The sequence below is a fragment of the Caloenas nicobarica genome, chromosome 15 (genome assembly GCF_036013445.1).
Source record: "Caloenas nicobarica isolate bCalNic1 chromosome 15, bCalNic1.hap1, whole genome shotgun sequence".
Lineage (NCBI taxonomy): Eukaryota > Metazoa > Chordata > Aves > Columbiformes > Columbidae > Caloenas > Caloenas nicobarica.
In genome coordinates this window covers 3283324-3302113 of record NC_088259.1, presented here as the reverse complement: position 1 = coordinate 3302113, position 18790 = coordinate 3283324, and the positions used below count along the sequence as shown (strand labels likewise).

The following is an 18790-nucleotide window of genomic DNA, read 5'->3' as shown; positions in this document are numbered from 1 at the left end:
AGGCTCAGCACCCAGCAGTGTGTAGGTGAGAACAGTTGCCTCACTGGTCCTGGCACCTGGAGCAGCAATGTGGGTTGACCGTTATTAAGCACCAGCCTCACGGTATTTAAACTCTGGTCCCTGAGCTCAGGACCTCTCCGAACCACCTCCCAGCGACATGGGTGATGGGACTGTGCCTAGTGCACCGACCCCACAGCAGAGTCAGCCCTGCTGGGGCTTCTCCCTGTGGGGGCTGGCAAAGGGGCAGCAGACGTGCTTAAACACAGTGAGCTGGAGCCTCTGCTGGGGTGTGGTGGTGGAGCTGAGGTGTCCCTTGTCTCCACCGCGAACGCAATCACCTGGAGATGTGCTGATTCCCTTCACCACTGTAGCTCTCTGCTCCATGTGACCTCAGCCAGCAAAAGGATGCTTTCCAGAGGCAGAGCTACGGGAGAGGCAAACCAGCGCTGCCTGTGTTGGCATATCTTCATAGAATAGTTTGGGTTGGAACCTTTAAAGATCACCTACTCCAAGCCCCCAAAATGAGCAGGGACACCTTCAACATTGCAGAGCGCAAGTCTTACGAGGAACAGCTGAGGGAACTGGAGTTGTTTGTGTGTGTATGTTTGTTATGTATGGAAGACCAGTAAGGGCAGACCAGCAGTCTGAGGGCCGTACCAGGCTCGGAAGTTTCATGGCAATGTCCTTAACCCAGGCCCCAGGGAGGCAGCAGACTTCTCTGAGGGGCAGGTCTGTCTGGCATTTTGGACCTTCTGTTCCTGACAGAAGCAAGTCACCTACAACTGTAACCCGTCTTTCCTTCCTCGTGGAGGTGGTCCTGATATGGTGGGTGTGCCTTCCCGACCCTGTCAACACCTCTGGTGCGGATGGACCTTCATCCTCATCATCCATTGACTGGTCTTCCACATCCAGAGCCTCATACCTGTTGTACAGAGGCACCTGGGAGGGTGAGGTGGGCAAGGAGGGGTTTCACCTGCTGCCTCAAGTGTGGACTTGCTTACATTCACTCCTTTCCCTTGAGCTACTGCCTTCAGCCTGGCGGGGTGAGGATAAAGGACCCCCTTGATCTTGTTTAGTTTTTTTCTTTGTTGGTGGCTGTTCCTGTCCCAGGGAGGCCAGAGCATGGTCCCACCAGTCTCCTCAGACTCCCTGATGCTTCTTAACCTTTCCGCTTCCTCTCTTAGCTCTGCCACCAGGCTGAGCAGATGGACACCTGGTCACCCCTCACACGCTGTGGTCTCTACTGCCGTCCCACCCCAGGGAAAGGCTCTGGCACTCCCAGCAGCCCCAGACCTGCACGGCTGCACATTTCCATGGCAGCTCTGCCTCGGCTGCTGCGGGACCTTCCTGGCAAGTGCAGAGGACACGACCTTCTGCTGGGTGGATACCGTGGCCAAGCTCCTCCTAGAAGAGTGACAAGCACCAGCCGAGCTCAGCTCTTGAGCCAGTGGGGTGACCGGCACTGCCGCCGCCGCCGCTGCCTACAGGTGGGGGCAAGGGGGGCGGTCAGCGTGGCTCCGGCAAGGCACAGGTCTCCTCAGCGCCTCTGGCCAGAGCTGCCGGCTCCGGGCGGCCTCTCTCGGCGTTTCCCACCTCAGGAAACCCCTCAGTGCAGCAAGGCCTGCCGCTCTGCCGCCCATCGGGAGCAGGAGCAGCTCCCCTCAGCGAAGAAGGCAGCCACAAGCAAGCACTTGGGAACAAACTCTTTATTGGAAGCACAGGGCTGTACTTGGCAGAGCTGCCCAGGGCTCTGCACGTCTCTTGCCGCACCCCTGCCCAGGACACGGCCCGCACGCCTCCCGGCTAACGCCCTTGCTGCTGACACGGCTGCTGGCGCTCGCCTCCGACAAGCTTGCCGTGGTCCGGAGAACTGCGGGCCCGTGCAGGGGAGGGCATCCTCAGCGGGACAGCTCTGCTCTCCATCTCGGCGGGCGGGCGACTTTGCCCCTTTGCTGGGCTCCAGGCTCTGCTCTTCAGGTGCCCTGGGGAATCCTTGGCCTTCATCCATGCCTGGCCTTCAGCGGGACACCTGGCATGGCTGCGGCTGGTTTTGGAGAGCTCTTCCCTCAGAAGCTCCAGGATTCCAGCATATTTGCAGAGGCCGCCTCGTTCACACTGACAAGTTACAAAGGCTTCCAAGGTGCAGCAAACGCAGTCGATGACTTCTCTGGCCAGATGATCAAGGGAAGCCCGTGAAGGTGCTCCGTCAGAAGCTGCTGTTTCAGCTTGCCCCGATTTCTCTTCCTCAGATTTGCACACTTCGGCGGTTCCTCCACCAACAGGCCCTGGCTCAGATGCTTCGGAGCTGCCAGATGCAAAGTGCTTCCCCCAGCTCTCCAGCACGGGTGCTATGAGCTCTTCAGCCACTTGTTCGATTTGCTGCTGACGGCGTAGAAGCGAGATCTCCGGAGGCTCTGCAGCTCTGAGCTCACTGGCTGCACCCTCATGTCCCGGCTCAGGTTGGCAGTGGCTTTGGCCCTTGCCCAAAGCTGCATCAACTCTTAAGCGTCGCCCCCATTTCAGGGAGTTGTTTCCTCCTTTGGGTGGAGGGGGGCAAGATGGTTTCTGAGGCTGCAGCAGCTGCTGTCCCAGGCGAGAAGTGTTGATCTCTCCCGTCAGTTTGGGAGCATCCTCTAATTTGGGCAGGTGTCGCGGAGGCCTTTCCTGCAAGGTGACAGCAGGTGTGTCCCGCTGTGGCCTGGACAAGCGCTCACGGCCCTGCGTGCTGAGGCGTCCCGCGGGCCCAGGACAGGGCTCTGCTCCAGCCCCGCGACGAGGGCAGAAGGGAAGGGCTTCCCTCGGGACTGCGTGTCTGTGAACACCCCGCTTTGCTGACCTGCTCAGGGATGAACGACTTCTCGGCCTCCAGCTTGAGCATGGTCCGGTACTGCCTGTACTCGTTGAACTCCTTCAGCGAGCAAACCACCTGTGGAGAGCCGGGGGCAGAAATCCCCCAAGCGCTGTGAAGCCAGCTACGCAGACTGCCTTCCCGAAACAGCCCGGACCCGGCGGGAGGGGAGCTGCTCCTCTGCACACCCTCCTCTGCGCTCGGGGGTCCCGCTGGGAGGGAACCGTTTTTATCAGCCCCATCACATCCAAACCTACATTGCCATCGCTGGTGATTAAACCCTGTCTTTTCAGCGTCTGCAGGTTGACCTTGCGTTGGTGGTAGGCCTTCAGATGCGGGTCATGCAGGCTGTTGTACTCGGTGCTCATCCGGTGGCACAGGGGATCCCCAAGGTCAAACGAGCAGGAGGGCCGGTGAAGCTGTGAGAGATGTTCCAGACTATGAACGGGGCAGGAGAGAGCAGCAGGGACAAACGCACTTCCCAGCTCCTCACGCACACAGGCTGGCATTTCCAAACCTCCGAGGTCCAGACTAATTCCCGGCTTACTTCCCAGCCACAGGAAAGATCTCTCTACTTCAGAGACTCTCCAGAGGAGAAGAAAGCCTGAGCCCAGGCGCTCTGTCTGGTGCCGATCTACTGGTGCTGTAGGAGCACAGGGGGCTGTTTACTGCGGGGGCCAGAGGGCTGCACCCAGTGCTGCACCTGCAAGGAGCTGAGCTGAAATGCTACAAAATGCCACTGCTGTGGGCACGTTCTCCTTTCTCTAGGCACCAGGGAGCCTGGAGCTTTGATCAAGTCCCCAGCCCCAGCCGACTGAAGGGCTGCAGCTCCCGTTGTAGAGCAGGTGGCCACGAGGACTTCTCGGGATGACGGGGACCCCATAAAAGAGGAGAGCCCTCCTACCCCTTTCTTCTGCCTTTACCTTTTCCCCCAGCTTTCCCCTGCTGAACACGGGCTTGGAGCCGGGTGTCACGGGGATCTTGACTCCAAGGGTGAGGTCCAGCAGCTCAGGGTCCATCAGCCCAGCAGCTCCTTCTCCCAGGTGTTGTCTTCTGTGTCCGAGCTAGGAAGACACAGACCCTCAGGCACAGCTCAATGAACCTCCTGCCCAGCGGCTGCAAGAAAGGGCACGTGCCAATGCCCCCAAGCAGCCCCGCCATGTCCCAGGCTCCCCGGCTGAGCCCTCTCCATCGCCCCGCCGCTCACCTCTGGCCTGTTTGCCAGGGCACTCAGCACCGTGTCTGCCTTTGGGACAGCAGCGGTGAGACTGCGCTGCACAGCTCCTGCACTCAGCATCGCGTCTGCCTTTGGGACAGCAGCGGTGAGACGGCGCTGCACAGCTCCTGCACTCAGCACCGCGTCTGCCTTTGGGACAGCAGCGGTGAGACGGCGCTGCACAGCTCCTGCACTCTGCACCGCGTCTGCCTTTGAGACAGCAGCAGTGAGATGGCGCTGCACAGCTCCTGCACTCAGCACCACGTCTGCCTTCGGGACAGCAGCAGTGAGACTGCAGTGCACAGCTCCTGCACTCAGCACCGCGTCTGCCTTTGGGACAGCAGCAGTGAGACGGCGCTGCACAGCTCCTGCACTCAGCACCGCGTCTGCCTTTGGGACAGCAGCAGTCAGATTGTGCTCCACGGCTCCTTCCAAGAGCTCTCCTAGAGCTGCAGTCCTGCACTGGCTCCTGTCGCTCCAGAGGCACCCGGCAGCAGATGCCACGGCCGCTCTCCCGGCGAGCGGCTTTATAGAGCACTCGGCATTGTGGCATCGTGGCGTTGCCGCATTGTCACATCACTCGTTGCCGTGACGCTGCCCTGCTGCTGCCCACCGGCCCATGTGAGGGGCCCGTCTGGAGGCCCCTTTGGACAGGCCTGTGGCCCCCGCCCTTCCTGGCCCGGCTGGGAGGGGTCATCTCCACAGGCCCCTTCTCACCTCAACTCTCCTGTGATGCTGTGGAGCAAAGCAGCATCCTCAGCAACTGGGAAGAAAGACAAGGAACTGCCACACCAAAGACGCTGGGTCTTGGCTCAGGTTTACCCCCTTTTTCTGTTCAGAGCTCTTCCCTGCCATGGGCAAAGGAGCCTCAACTCTGGTAATTGCACTGAATTGGATTTTTGGCCCCCTTCTGCTCTGGCTTCCCAGTGTTTTTTGGCTGGATTTGGTGAGGTCTCCGACAGCCCATTCCCCAGCTGGTCTAGGTCCTGCTGAATGGCAGCCTGACCATGGAGCACAACGAGTGCACGCCCCAGTTTGGGGTCAGCGGGGCATTCCATGTCCTCCTCCGGTCATCCTGGCAGCTTTTGAGCTGAGGAGGTCCTGCCAGGCTGGCTCGTTACACAGGGAGAGTGATCATTGTACATGCAGATGGTGACCGTGGGTCTCATGGGAAACAGCAAAGTGCACAGCCCAGGCGTGATGTTCCTCTCCTTCCAAACCATCCCTTGCACATGCGCCAGCGGCTGCTCTCCTGCTTTGCAATGGAGCAGCAGCGTCGGCTGTGCCCCAGCGTCCTTCTCCTGCACCAACTGCTCAGCCCCAGCAGCGATGACCCTCGCAGTGCGTTCACAGACATTCGCACCCTCGGGAAGTGCTGAGGGAGCTGCATCGACTCACGGGTGCGGTCTCTGCAGGGTAAGCAGGAGGCCCTGGGTGCAGTTCCTTCAGCTGGAAAGCACAGGGATGCCCGAGAGCTGGAGCAGACCCCAGGCCGTGCATCTGCCGGGCTCTGCCCAGGAGAGGCCAGGAAGGCTCAGCAGGATACCCTGTGCAGGGGAGTCGGGGGGTCAGAAAAGTAAAAGGACGTCATGACACTAACACCCCACTGGACGTTTTGTCAGACTTCTGCAGTTCAATAATTTCAAAAATAAAGACTATTTCATAGCTGTGGTGTGTTGGGATATCAGTAAACATCACAGCAAGGATCCGATGGCAACGTGGCAGCTGGGATTGCCTGTGACGTTCCGACTGTGGCGACAGCCCTGCAAGGAAATCCACTGAAGTTTCCCGCAGAGAACTTGGAGACAGAACTTTGGTTCAGAACTGACATTCCAGGGACACACGGTCATCTCCGAGTGCTGCCCTGTCCTGTCAGGACCTGCAGACACAGCTGGGGGTTCTGCTGTCCCTGGGCACTCTGCACACAGGACCTTGGGCAGGACACAAGCACTGCCAGCGCAGGACGGGGTTGCTTTGGCACAGCAGAGCTGGGCACAAAAGAGCTCACCAGCAAGTGACTGAAAACACAGCCCGGAAGACACCTCTGTCCTACCGCTCCGAAATCTTTCACAGGACTCTTTAAAAAGGTTTTTCTTTTGTCAACAATCCTGCTGCGCCCCTCCCTGTTCCCCAAACACAAACCCCATCCTCGTGGGGACTCAGGCCTACAAGCTCACTTTGGTCTTTAATGGAGATAAGGCTTTAAACACCTACCAGAAAACATCTAAAGAGGACCGTTAGAGAGCAGTGAAGACATTCTGAGGTAACTCTTACAAAACCAGAACACAATAGCAGCACAACAATCTAAAACCAAAGGAGACATTTCTGCCTGGCTTCCTATGAGAGGTCTCGTCCCTAGTCCCAGTGCTGGCCCTGCACGCCTTTCACCTCCCCAAATTCCGTGCAGGAAACATGAGGGATGCTCCACACAGCCCCATTCCCAGCCATCTCCCACAGCCCCAGCCTCGCAAAAACACACCAGTTCTCCTTTCGCAGCCTTTACCTCTTGCTCGGCATTTTCACGTCTAGTTTGTTCCTCTTGTTGTTGAGCTTGCACGGCAGCAACTTTCTGCTCCATATCCAACAGCTGCTTCTCGTGCTCCCTCTCTGTCTCTGCCTTCTCCTGTTGCCATCGCTCCAGCAGCTCCTGCAGCTCTGACTGGTGCCCTTCCCGCGCGCTTGCCTGAGGAGGGGAGGAAAAGACTTCAAGATGGAGCCCCAGCCAAGCTCCTCAAAAACATGGGAAGCTTCATCCCTCCTTTGGGGTTCAAGCCCAAAGAAAACCCCTCTGTCCACCGAGAAAGGGCAGAAAGAAAGGAACAAAGTTCCCGTGACTGCAGCTGGCAGGAGGGTCAGGACTCTGCCCCATGGGAGACAGGAGGCTGCTAAGAGCCCCCCCTGGGCTGCCACGCTCTGGTTGGGACCCCCAACCTGCCCTTGAACTCGTCTTACGCCCACGCTCAATCTGTGGCTGCATTTCCTGTCCCAGCACAGTCCCGTGGGCTCCACGTGCCTTCGAGTACGAGCCATCGGCTCTGCTGCTGGCCTGGCAACGTGTGGCCCGTGACACACGCTTGCTGCCGTTTCACACCTCGGGCCGTTTTTCTGCTCAAGACAGCCCACCAAGCTTGCTTGGGGAATTCAAACGCCTCTTGTTTCCTACCAGGTCTTGCAGAAGCCTCTTTATTTCTGCTTCGTGATGGCTTTGCCGACGTCTGAGGGTATTGTCATGCTGCCGTTCTCTCCGCAAGAGCTGTTGTGCCGTGTTTTCCCGTTCCTGCCTCAGGAGAGATCTCTCTGCTTCCAGCTCACGTTGAAGGCACTTCACTTCCCCTGCAAACCCCACAAATGGCAAGAGTCAGAGTCTCCCCAGACCCTGGTTCTGACCTTACTGACCTTCAGCCCTTGGAGTTTCAGTGCAGGAGGGATCTGTTCCAGCTCCTTCACTCCCCACCAGCACTGCGGACAGAGAGCTGCTTTTATACTGTCTTCTCTAGGCAGGGGGATCACCAGAAACAAAGCACGTGGGGCGTCACCTTGTATCACCTCCTTGGCCTGCGTGACGGCGTGAAGTTGCATCTCAAGCTGACTCCGGGCGATCTCCAGCTGAGATACGTGCTGCTGAGCCTCAGACAGGCTGCACTCCAGGGTCTCCTTCACCGACCTGCAGGTTGTGGACACGGAGAGAAATGAGCTTCTTGCTCCTGACACCCACAGGGAGGGATTCCAGTGACAAGTGGTTCAAGATCCCTGCCCCTGAGAACGGAAAATGGGTTGCATGGACACCCGTGCACAGAAAACAGATTTCTGCCATTTAAAATAGCAATGCAGGCCCCTCCGAGGGAATGCCCAGGCTTTCCTTATGACTCAGCGTAACACAGCAAGCCCAGCCGAATTTCACCTCGACAGCCAGATCTTGAATCCCTGCTGCCTGATCGATGGCACACAGGGAGCAGTTTTCCTGACAACGTCTGTGCCAGCCAGCAAAAGCCTAACCTCTGCTCACAGCCCCCATCTCATCAGCACTTCCAATTGCTCTGCAGGGTGACACAATAAGCAGGATTTTTTTCTCCTCAAGATTGTTCCATGTTCTGTCCCTGCAAGGTGAAAACACCCCCAAAGCACAGAGGACGCAAGAAAGCCCCGTGCAACGATGACCAGCTCTGTAATTCCCGACAGTGAGTCATGTCCTGCCCAGGGTTCCTCCCCCTTTACCTGGCCTCTGCCAGCTGCTCTGAAAGGCCTTGTCTGTCCCGCTCCACGGCTGCCAGGCGCAGCTCCAGGGCAGCCTTCTCCTGCACCAGCACCTCCTTCTCTTCGGACACCTTGGCCAGCGCGAGCCCTTGGCGAGAGGACTCCTGGCGCAACTGCTCCAGACCAGTGCTGGCCGACTCTTGCTGCCGGGACACCTGGAACGGGACAAACCGCAGTTGGAGCCCTTGCTGTGCAGTTGTGTGCAGAGCAGCCAGCGCCGCTGGCCAGTGGGCGGGAGGAGAAAGAGCTCCTGTCCCGGGGGCTCCAAGTGTGAGAGCAGCTGCTGGTACCGCGCTGAGAGCCTGGGCTGCCAAAAGGCGCTGGCCCCGCTCACTGGGAAGTGATGTGCAAGGCCAGATTGGGCTGCCTGGGGCCAGCTGTGGCCTCCCCAGTGCCCAGTGCAGGGGACGGTCACTGCCCTGCTCCTGCTGGCCACACCACTCCACAAGCCAGGCTGCTCTTGGCCTTCTTGGCCACCTGGGCACACGCCGGCTCATATTCAGCTGCTGCCGACCGACACCTCCACGTCCTTCTCCCCCAGGCAGCTTTCCAAACACACAGTTGCAGATATGTCTTAACAGGCAATTTCAACCATTTCAAGATGCCAGTCCCATTCTTAGCAAGACAAAACAGCAGACAGTGACTCGCAGCTCTGTCCCGCTCTCCAGGCTCAAACAAACGGAGTTCACAAAGCTGCACACTTTGCAACAAAAAGCAGAAACAGAAACTCGCCTCAAAACAAGGATTCAGAGCTACACAGTTTGTTTCTTTTGCCACAGGTGACAGGAGTCACCCCGCTCTGATCCAGGGACAGCACCATCATCTCTTTGCAGCTCAGCAAAAGCCACAGAAGAGGCCAACACAGACCGGTGGATTAAGAGAATCCAGAGAAGCAGAGGACAGCGCAGAGAAATGCAGAACTGCTCTGCAAGCCATCAACACGTTGCCAAAAAGAAGGGAACAAACCCTCTGCCCTCCAGGGCTACCGAGTGTCTCCTTGACACAAACCTTGCAGCAGCCAACAGATACGGCTTCACTCAGCCAAGCAGCCAAACGCACACCCAGAAGCAGCAGCTTTTTGGTCTCACCTCACTGAGCTGCTCTCGGGTTTCTTCCTTCTCCTCTGCCAGTCTCCTCAGCTCCACCCGCAGCCCCTCCTGCTGCTCCTCTGCTTTCTGCAGCAGCTGCTCCAGCTGGGCTTTCTCTGCACAGAGCTCTGCCTTGCTTCTTTCACACCAGCTCAGCTGCTCCTGCTCACACACTCTTGCTCTCTCCATCTCAGCCACTTTCCCTGACACAACTTCATTCTCTTGCTCCAGCTACAATCACAGAAGCAGAGAGGAAATAAAAGACAGGAACATTTCCCAGGAAGGAGCTTTGCCTTGGACCCGAAAAGGAACAACATTTCCACATCCAGCCAGTCCTACTGCTGGAAGGCAAGAAGGCTGAGAAGCAGCAGCAGCTGGAGACAAACACCTGGCAAGAGCTTTGGCAGCTCTGCTCACCTGCAGCACAAGGTTGTTCAGCTGCACTTTCTCCACTGCAAGAGCTTCATTGAGACTGCTCATGTTGGCTGCTGCAACACGCAGATCAGCTGTTTCAGCACTCAGCTGCTTCTGAGTCCTTGTCAACTCTGCCACCGACTGCTCAGCCTGCAGAGACAAAAGAACAACGTGACAACAAGGGCAGCAAAATCCCTGACTCCAAGCAGCAACTCCCCATCCCCTGCGTGTCTCTGACACGCTCCCAGTTCACGCTCCCGATAAGCACGTGGGGACTGAAAACCCCAAAGAGCCTGTGTGGTCTGATCCCCATTTCCCAAGAAGGACAACAATGTTTTCCCTGTCTTCTCCTGCCAGGAACAGCACCTGTGCTGGTCCTGCTGTCACAACTCCCTCTCCCACAAGGGCTCCCTAGGAATAAGGTGCCCGCACCTTCTCCAGGGCCGTGGTCAGCTCGTGTTTCTCTTGCTCCAGCAGACTCCTCTGAAACTGCGACTTCTCCAGCATCTCTCTCGTGACTGCCAGCTCACTCTGCAACAATGAATGTTTTCCTTCAAGTGCAGCTAAGTCCTTCAGCCTGTGAGAAGAGGAAAGACAAACAAGTTCTTAATCTAAAAACACTCTCGCTTCCAAGAGTATAAGAGGGTAAAAGAGACTTCTGAAGTCCAGATTAATATTCCCACAATTACTCTTGTCTTCAGCAGTGAAACAATGAAAGAGTCTGCAGTCTACTGGGGAGGAGATGTGTATGAATTTCCAACCCAACAATCACAGGGTCACAGGATGGCTCAGGCTGGCAGGGACCCCACGACACCTTGGCCCAGTCTCCAGCTCAGAGCAGCTAGGTCAGCTATGGGATCAGTCCAGGTTGTTCAAGGCTCTGACCAGTTGGGTCTTCCCAAGTTTCCAAGGATGGAATCTGGACAACTGCTCTGAGCAACCTGTTCTGCTGCATGATTGTCCTCACGGTTCAATTTTCTGTTCTCCTTAAATCCAGCCTGACCCGCCCTTGTTTCAGCTTATGCCTGTCACCAACCACTCTGCTCAGGTGGGGAATGATTTCTGTGAAGCTCACACACAAAGCACAAGGAGGTGGCTCTGCTGGATGGCAGCAGGCAGCCAGCCCTGCCCGTGTGCTCCCTTCACCCTTCTGTGCTGCAAATGACGAGCAGGCACAATTCAGCCTTGTACGCTGGGCTCCTAAGGTCCAGCCATGCCCACCCCTGCCCAGAGAAAGCTCCAACGCTCACAGGAGCTCCTGCTCACGACGCGCTCTCTCCATTGCCTGCTGCTGCTCCACCATTTTCCCCTGGGCTGAGTCTTTCTTCAGCTGCAGCTCCGTGTTCCTTTGACGCAGACGCGAGGCTTCTTGCTCCATTACATCCAGCTGTTGCTGTAACTCTTCCCTGGTTTTCTCCAGGTTGGCACAGTCACTGCAGAGACAAGGCTCCGTTAGAAGAATGAAGAGGCCGGTAGAGTCACAGATCTCATTTTCCCCATCCCAGGATGGAGCTGTCGGGAGCACGGGGAGGAAGAACTTGCTCTTCCCCTCCCAAGGTAACCGAAGAGGGAAGCAGGAAGGCAGGCAGGCTGTTGCCTTCATCCAGTGAGAAGCGGTGCCTGGGAAAGGGCACCCAAAGAGCAGAGTGCAGAGACGCAGCATGTCGAGGGAGAGGCGCCTTGTATGCCAGCATCGCTCTGAATTGCCCAGACAGCCTTGGGAGGCACAGCAGAGCATGAAAAGCAGTGACAGGAGGATGCTGTGGTGCCATACAGAGGCACACACGAGGTAGGGCAGGCAAGTTCTCTGCCCAGAAGACCTCTGAGCTCCCCGAACTGGAAGCAGATTGCCTCTAGAACGCAGGAGAAGGAGGAAACACTCACCTTCTGAGCGCTTCCACCAGAGACTGGAGGTGCTGCTGCTGCCTGCTGGACATGGCGCATTCCTCCTCCAGTTGCTCAAGCCTCTGCTGCAGCTTCCTGCACTTCTCTTCCTGCTGCCTGTGCTGCTGCAGCAGGGAATCGATAGAGTCCTGCCTGGCAGAAAGCTCTTCTTGTAGGGCCTGCAAGCACCGGTCAGGGAAAGAGCACAAACAAGCAGTAAGGAGCAGCCGAGACGGCTCCAGACAGCTGGGACAAGCAGCGAGCAGAGAGACAGCTCCGCTGAAGGCAAAAGCTGGGATGAGGGGGTGGAGATCAAGGAGAGCAAAGCAGCAGAACACAGGGCTGGGGAGGGGGGCCAGGCAACAGGGTCCCAAGAGTGGGAAGGCTGGAAAGACACTGGCTGAACTGGCCGAGGAAATGGAAAGGGTCCAAGCCAAGGGAGGCACGAGCAGCCGAGCCTGTGGCCAGTGCTGAAGACAAGCAGAAATTCTCACCCGCGTTGCTCCTCGCCTCCTTGCCAGCGCCTCCTGAACCAAGGCAAAGGCCTGCTCTGTCCCACCGGAGCTCAGGACAGAGAGGATGGTGCTGGGCTCTGCCTGCTGGGAACTGCCAGGGCAGATCATGCTGACCGTGCTGTCACTGGCATCCAACACCACCTGAAAGCCCACAGCAAGCTGTTACGCTCTGCTCAGTCTACTTGGCTTGCTTTATCTGTTTCTCCTTTTGCCCCCACTTCACCCTTGAGTCATTAAAAGCTGAGGAATACTGGAAAAGAGCCATGAAAAAGCTCATGTTTATAATGACTCTGTGCAGTAGCCCAAGAGGATAACAGTGACTCTATCGGGTGAAAGACCTGACTTTGAGAGAGGCTAATTAACTCCCCTCCACAGAGGGAAGTTTAGGACTAAGTTGAAGTTCCCCCTGAACAGTTAGACCAGTTGGATTCTGGGGGGATAATGGTCAGTGAATGTCGAGTAAAGGAGCAGAGTTGGCAAGTGCATTGATTGAGCCAGTGACCTTTTAGAAAATCTGAAGAACAAGAGTCATTGCTCAAGGAGGGTGGGGGAAGCCCCCGAGCAATCCTGGAATACAAATGTCAAGTAGCCAACTCGGAAAGCACAGCCCAAGAGAGACCTGAGCGGGACGGTGAAGGCAAAGGTACTTTCTGAAACTTCTAGCGACTCAGCTCAAGAGTCATAGGACAGCCAACTTGGACGTTCTAACAGGTTTTACATCAGAAAGGTGGTACAAGAATTAAAAAGCCAGTAGCAGTTACCGCAGACAGTACCCAACATGGATCTCTGTTCCCCAGGCTGGGCTGTTGCCTTCCTCAAGCACTTGGAAACCTCGTCTACAGGGATGTGGCCCCAGCTCTGCACTCACCTCAGTTATATCCTTTATCAGCTTTTGCAGGGAAAGGTTCTCCTCTTTGGCACTTTTACTCCACGAAGCTTCATGTTCTGTCTCTAACCGACTGGCTTCCTGAGAACAGAAGGAGGAAAGGGTGGGCAGGGAAGAGCTGCTCCCCTCTGCAGCTTTCCCATCCTCAGCGGCACTGCCGTGCCCAGAAGCCTCAGCCCTCGTGACTCCAGTAGATTCCTTCCCACATCTATTCCATTTCTTCCTCGCTACAACTAAGAAGAGAACGACCAACAGCTCGTTTTCATAGACTGCTAGGAAGCTGTCAGTGCCAAGAACTTTGGCCCCAGGCACAACAGCCTTGGTGCAACCCCCTGAGGAAGACACCGGAGTTGTCTGCAGCTCCCCTGCCGCTGCTGCACCTGGACTGACTCCACCTGTGCCAAACACACAAGGAACATTCTGGCAATGTCCCTGCTGTTCCCCTACAGTTGGCATCTCTACCACTCCTTCTGTGGAGGAAACCACACCTCTGTGTGCTACGGCTGGGGAGCAAACACTGGGCTGTCTCCCAGATCAAGGGAAAACATACCAGAATCTCCACAGTGTCGTCAGGTGTTTCCATGGGCTTCTCCTTCTCCTCGTTCTGCTTCTGGGACCGCACAAGCAAGGCCGAGAGCTCCATCACCCTGAGAAGAGAAGGTCCACGTGCCACTCCAAAAGGACAGCACACCATCGCCTGGGAAAGAGCTAAGCAGCTCCCAGAAGCACAGCAGAGAAAGTTTAACCCAGAAAATACAGCAAAGGCAGCATCCAGCTCTACAGGCTAATGAGCTTGAGGGTGCAAAATGGCACTTCTTGCCCCAAAGGTCTTCTGCACTCAGTCTTGCAAGGAACCGTCAGCACAGAGGAGCTGCTGCTCATGATGCTCCTGTGCACATTCCTCCCAACTGCTTTAGAGCAGCCCTGGGTAGCAAAAGGGCTGTACAGAGACAGAGCTCTCTTTATGCTGCTCTCCATTTCTGACCAAGAATCAGCTAACAGCTAAAACACTGTGATATGCAATCTCTTTGCCAGTCTCGTCTTACTCAGAAGAGCTTCTGTCAGTCAGACGGTGTTTCTGTCCGTTCTGTTGAAGGCAACAGTTTGACGAGGGACAGAAACAGGGCTGTCCAGAATGGGTGTGTTTAAAACGTGAACACAGCTCATCTATGAATCGTAGAAGCAGCCACAAAAGATCCTGTTGGTAACAGCAAAGTTTAAAACAGCTTCACCTGTCCTGAAGCTCCTTCTTCTCCAGGTCGCCAGAGGTTGGACGGGAGCAGCTCACAAGTACAGCTCCAGAAAGCCTCATGTGCTCTGCCTTCAGCTCGGACAAATCTCTGAAGAAGAATCAAGAAAGAGACCGTGTTCACAGCACCAGTCCCAGCTGGCAGGAAAGGTGACATCTGCGCTGGGACGAGCCGCTCATCTGGCCCTTTGGGACCAGGACACATCGTGACAGCTGAGCAATGGGTCTGCGTGATCGTCAAGGATGAGTTTGTTTTCTCCTCAGAGATGAGAAGAAATGTGTGGGACAGCCAGAAGGCCTCAAGGACCTCCAATTACTCTTACTGATTGTTGCTCCTGCTCTAGCTCATTAACATACTCTCATTGTCATTAATAGATGTAAGGAAGTTTACCAAGGTCCCCACCTTTTACACCCTGGGGATCAGCCTTAAGCGACCTGTTACTGTCCGCACTTGGACTGGAGGTGGTGTAAGAATAAGCCCAGAATGTTGCAACAAAAAAGCACAAATGCTACAAGAATTAAGGAGTTGCTCAGGCATACTCTCACCTTAAGGAAAGCTTATAATCAAATAAGATAAATGGCTGACAGCAACCCGGAGTGGGACATTGCACGTGACAGCCACCATACAAAGTCATAAATGATCTTTTGATGAGGCACAGTAGGAAAAGAAACTCAGTGAGATGTTAGGCAGATTTTCACCGTTCTGTTAAACGGACTGCTCTACATGCTGCACGCACAGCTGTGGGGAGTCTCCTCCAGCCTGTCCATGTGCGCCCGTGCCTGAGTTAATGTGCCCAAACATCACCACAGTCAAGTTCATCTGCTCAGGGCCCCGGCGTTGCTCACAGCCCGAGCCCTCAGTCTGATCTGAAAACCTGCATCAAACCAAATTATTCCAAAGACAGCTAAAGCAGGGGAACCTCCATCCAATGGAGACAGACTGATCCAGCGCCTTCCCCTGCTCCAGCACTTCCCGAGCATGGTCTCTGGCATCTCTGAGCTCCTGCTCTCCTGCCAGCACAGCCCGCAGCAGCGCAGGCTGTCTGCTGCTGGGCGCTGCGCCTCTGGCAGCTGCAGGGACTGACATGAGGAGTGAATGTGTTCTTTCACCTCCGCTTGCTTTCCTCTTGCTCCTCACAAGACCCTGCCCCAGCAAGTCCCTGCCGGTGCAGACTGGAAAACCCCGGTCTGTCCGTAGCACACGCAGGTCTCCGGTCGCCCGCGGCCAGGACACAAGTGCTGCGCGCCCTGCTCAGAATCAGGCCGGTTGTTGTGGGAGCAAAGGGCGCTGCAGCCCCTGGTCCTCAACGCGTTCAAAGCAACGTGTGTCCCTCGGTGCCCTCTGCCAGGCGCAGCATGGCCGGGCATCGCAGGAGACATCGACAGCCCTTGGTTGGCACCTTCCTGTCCCAGCTCAGGCTGGGAATGCTGATTGATTTGGGGTTGCCCACCCGCCACCCCTCTTGCATTGGTTTCTGTCACTTAGTTTTGGTTGCAAATTAACATTGGCTTAAACTTACTATTTGTTTGGAGTTGTTTTGCGGTGCCTCCATGACAGCTCCCCATGAGGGGCAGGGACCCAGGCATCTAGCGCCCCACATCCTGCCCCACAGCAGTGCTGAGCACCCAGGGATCTGCCCCGCCACTTCTCAGCTCCCTGCCCCCCCAGTGCTGCAGGGGACCCAGGTGTCCGGCCCCCGTGTGCCTCACAGCCCCCTAAGTTGCTGGTGAGGTGTGGCTGAAAATGGGGTTTTTCAGATCTGTGAAGCCCTTAACGGCTCTTAGGAGGGGCTGAAGGGGTCCCCATTTCACACAAAGCCCGCCCCCCACCACCACAGGTCCTGGGGAAAGGAAATGATCCTTTTTCTTGTGCCACCTGGCCGTTGTCTGCCATCCCAAGCAAATGCCTTTGGGACAGGAGGAATCTGAAAGTCCACAGCGGACTGCCTGTCCCGAAACCGCCCGGACGCGGCGGGAGGGGAGCTGCTCCTCTGCACACCCTCCCCTGCGCTCGGGGAACCCGCTCGGATGGAACCATTTTTATCAGCCTGACAACGTCCAAACCTACATTGCCGAGAAGACAAACCCCACCACCAAAATAGGCATCTTAGGCCACCGGGAAGAACTACAGACCTTGCCACAACAGCAATGAACCTTCAGAGTGACAAATTTGAGCCCAGTGGTTCAAAGGCAGCAAATGGACAACGCACTGCACACAGTCTGCTCAGGGTTAGGCCGGCCCAAGGGCTGTCTCAACTAACTCTGCCTCCAGGCAGCCTCTGCCTTGGGAAAAACGCACCGCAGGCTGCAGGAGGCACCGCGTTGTTCTATCGTCGCGTTTCCACGCTGCCGCCCGGGGCCGCCTGGAGCCCGTCTGGTCACGCGTGGCCACCCGCTCTGGCTGACCCTGCTCTGAGCAGGGGCCTCCACTGGCGCCGCCCTGCTGCCCCTGCTCCCTCCTGGGCCTGTTGTTCCCAGCGCTGGCCGTGCCATGGCCGGGCTGGAGCTGCTGCTGCACGGGCTGTGGGAGACAATTTCTGGACCCTTTTTAGACCGTTTCTCTGTCATGGGCAAAGCAGCCTCTGCTCAGGGAATTGCCCTGACATGGCCCCCAGACCCAAACCACCAGTGGTGCCCCCCCGTGCCTCCCCCAGCTTTCACCTGCAGAGGACAGGCTGGGAGGCCACGGCAGCCGGTCTTGAGGGGAAAAGAGGAGAAAAGGAGCTCCCGGGGCAGAGAGAAACGCAGAGCCTGGCACCCAGGGCACACGGAGCGCCATGCTGGGTACCCACAGGCAGCTGTACAGAAATTCATTTCGCTAGAGCTCCATGTTCAGAAAAAGAGACAGAGGAGTCAAACCAAAAGAAAAACTTTACTCAAATAAAGGGAAGAGTCCACTGGGCATATCCCTGTGGGGTCTCTTCCAAAACGCGGGGGACGCAGCCCCCACTTACCCCAGTTCCCCAGCCCTAGCTCCCGGCCGCAACGATCCCTCCTCCTTTCCCCATGGGCTGAGGTACTCGGAGGGTACAACCTTTCCGATCCGCCTGCTCCCCATCTCCCCACCCAGCCCGCGGCAGCTGCCCGGTTCAACCGCACTGCCCTCATTGCAGCATCAGGCTGTTGCAGCCCGTGTTTGTAAAGACCCGGGACAGCTGCTCCTGTCCCAGGCAAAGGGCTCTGCTGGGCACCCAAAGGCGCACGCAGGCTCGGGGCTGCACCCAACGACACACACAGGGCCCCAGGAGAGGCTGAGCTGGGCTCATTCGTGCGAGCGCTCCAGAAACTTCTCTCAACGGAGGCGTTTCATTGGTCAAGGGCCCTGTCTGTCCAGCAAGGGCGGGTACATGACCATAGTGGTCTCTTGGGCCAGAAGCTTCTGGTGCTTTGGGGCCGGGGGGAAGCGAATCTGCCCCCTTGGCAAGGGAGAAACAGCAGAGAGGTCGCTCAACAGCTGCTGCCCACAAGCAGCAGCCCCGGGATTTCCCAGCTCCCTCAACACATCGAGCCTATTTCCAGTCCAAAGCTCCAGCCCAAACTACTCAGGCTCCAGGACCACACGTTCCGTTAATTATGTCTCTATATTACATCAGTTCACTATATATAATACATGTAATATTTATAATATATCATTTATATCTCATCTATGACATTCCTATAATCATAACCATTGATTTATGTACATTGAAATATAGAGATATATATAGCTTTAATTCTGGATATTTTGGCTACTTCCTCAGCCTGCTCTTCTGCATCGAGATAATACACCAGGTGTCTTGGGAAGATTTTCTTCCATCCTTCATTGTAACCCTAGTGGTATTGTCCTACTTAGAACTTTTTCAGAAGCTCTCTTATGGGAGAGATGGTCCCTGCACCCCTGCGTTTCAGTCTATAGCCCTGGCAAAACCAGGCAATGGTGCACCATAAATAGTGGGTGTGTTGGGAGGGTTGTACTGAGCTCGGCTGGCAAAATGGAGCGCTGCTGGCCCTGCTGGGGCTTCTCCCTGTGGGGGCTGGCAAAGGGGCAGCAGACGTGCTTAAACACAGTGAGCTGGAGCCTCTGCTGGGGTGTGGTGGTGGAGCTGAGGTGTCCCTTGTCTCCACCGCGAACGCAATCACCTGGAGATGTGCTGATTCCCTTCACCACTGTAGCTCTCTGCTCCATGTGACCTCAGCCAGCAAAAGGATGCTTTCCAGAGGCAGAGCTACGGGAGAGGCAAACCAGCGCTGCCTGTGTTGGCATATCTTCATAGAATAGTTTGGGTTGGAACCTTCAAAGATCACCTACTCCAAGCCCCCAAAATGAGCAGGGACACCTTCAACATTGCAGAGCGCAAGTCTTACGAGGAACAGCTGAGGGAACTGGAGTTGTTTGTGTGTGTATGTTTGTTATGTATGGAAGACCAGTAAGGGCAGACCAGCAGTCTGAGGGCCGT

The 18790-nt window shown here is 56.3% G+C and overlaps 1 protein-coding gene across 1 annotated transcript; it reads right to left on the bottom strand.

Moving 5' to 3' along the window:
* Positions 1 to 6572: 6572 nt before the first annotated feature.
* LOC135995016 (centrosome-associated protein CEP250-like) lies at positions 6573 to 16460 on the bottom strand. The gene is made up of 12 exons (XM_065645975.1): positions 16423 to 16460; positions 14338 to 14445; positions 13656 to 13752; positions 13088 to 13186; positions 12199 to 12360; positions 11705 to 11883; positions 11071 to 11253; positions 10253 to 10397; positions 9824 to 9970; positions 8280 to 8473; positions 7228 to 7728; positions 6573 to 6747 (listed from the first exon to the last, which is right to left on the bottom strand). The coding sequence occupies exons 1-11, from the start codon at positions 16458 to 16460 to the stop codon at positions 7389 to 7391; spliced, it is 1692 nt and encodes a 563-aa protein (XP_065502047.1). The 3' UTR covers positions 6573 to 6747; positions 7228 to 7388.
* Positions 16461 to 18790: the final 2330 nt, after the last annotated feature.

What these genes read in the sequence shown, in the direction of transcription:
- LOC135995016 (XM_065645975.1), bottom strand. Translation starts at nt 16,460, where the DNA reads ATGCCTATTTTGGTGGTGGGGTTTGTCTTCTCGGCAAT. An exon ending in TGACCACGGCCCTGGAGAAG is followed by an intron (nt 9,971 to 10,252) that starts GTGCGGGCACCT and finishes TTGTCTCTGCAG; the next exon opens with GCTGAGCAGTCGGTGGCAGA. An exon ending in GAGCAGCTGGCAGAGGCCAG is followed by an intron (nt 7,729 to 8,279) that starts GTAAAGGGGGAG and finishes CACAACCTGCAG; the next exon opens with GTCGGTGAAGGAGACCCTGG.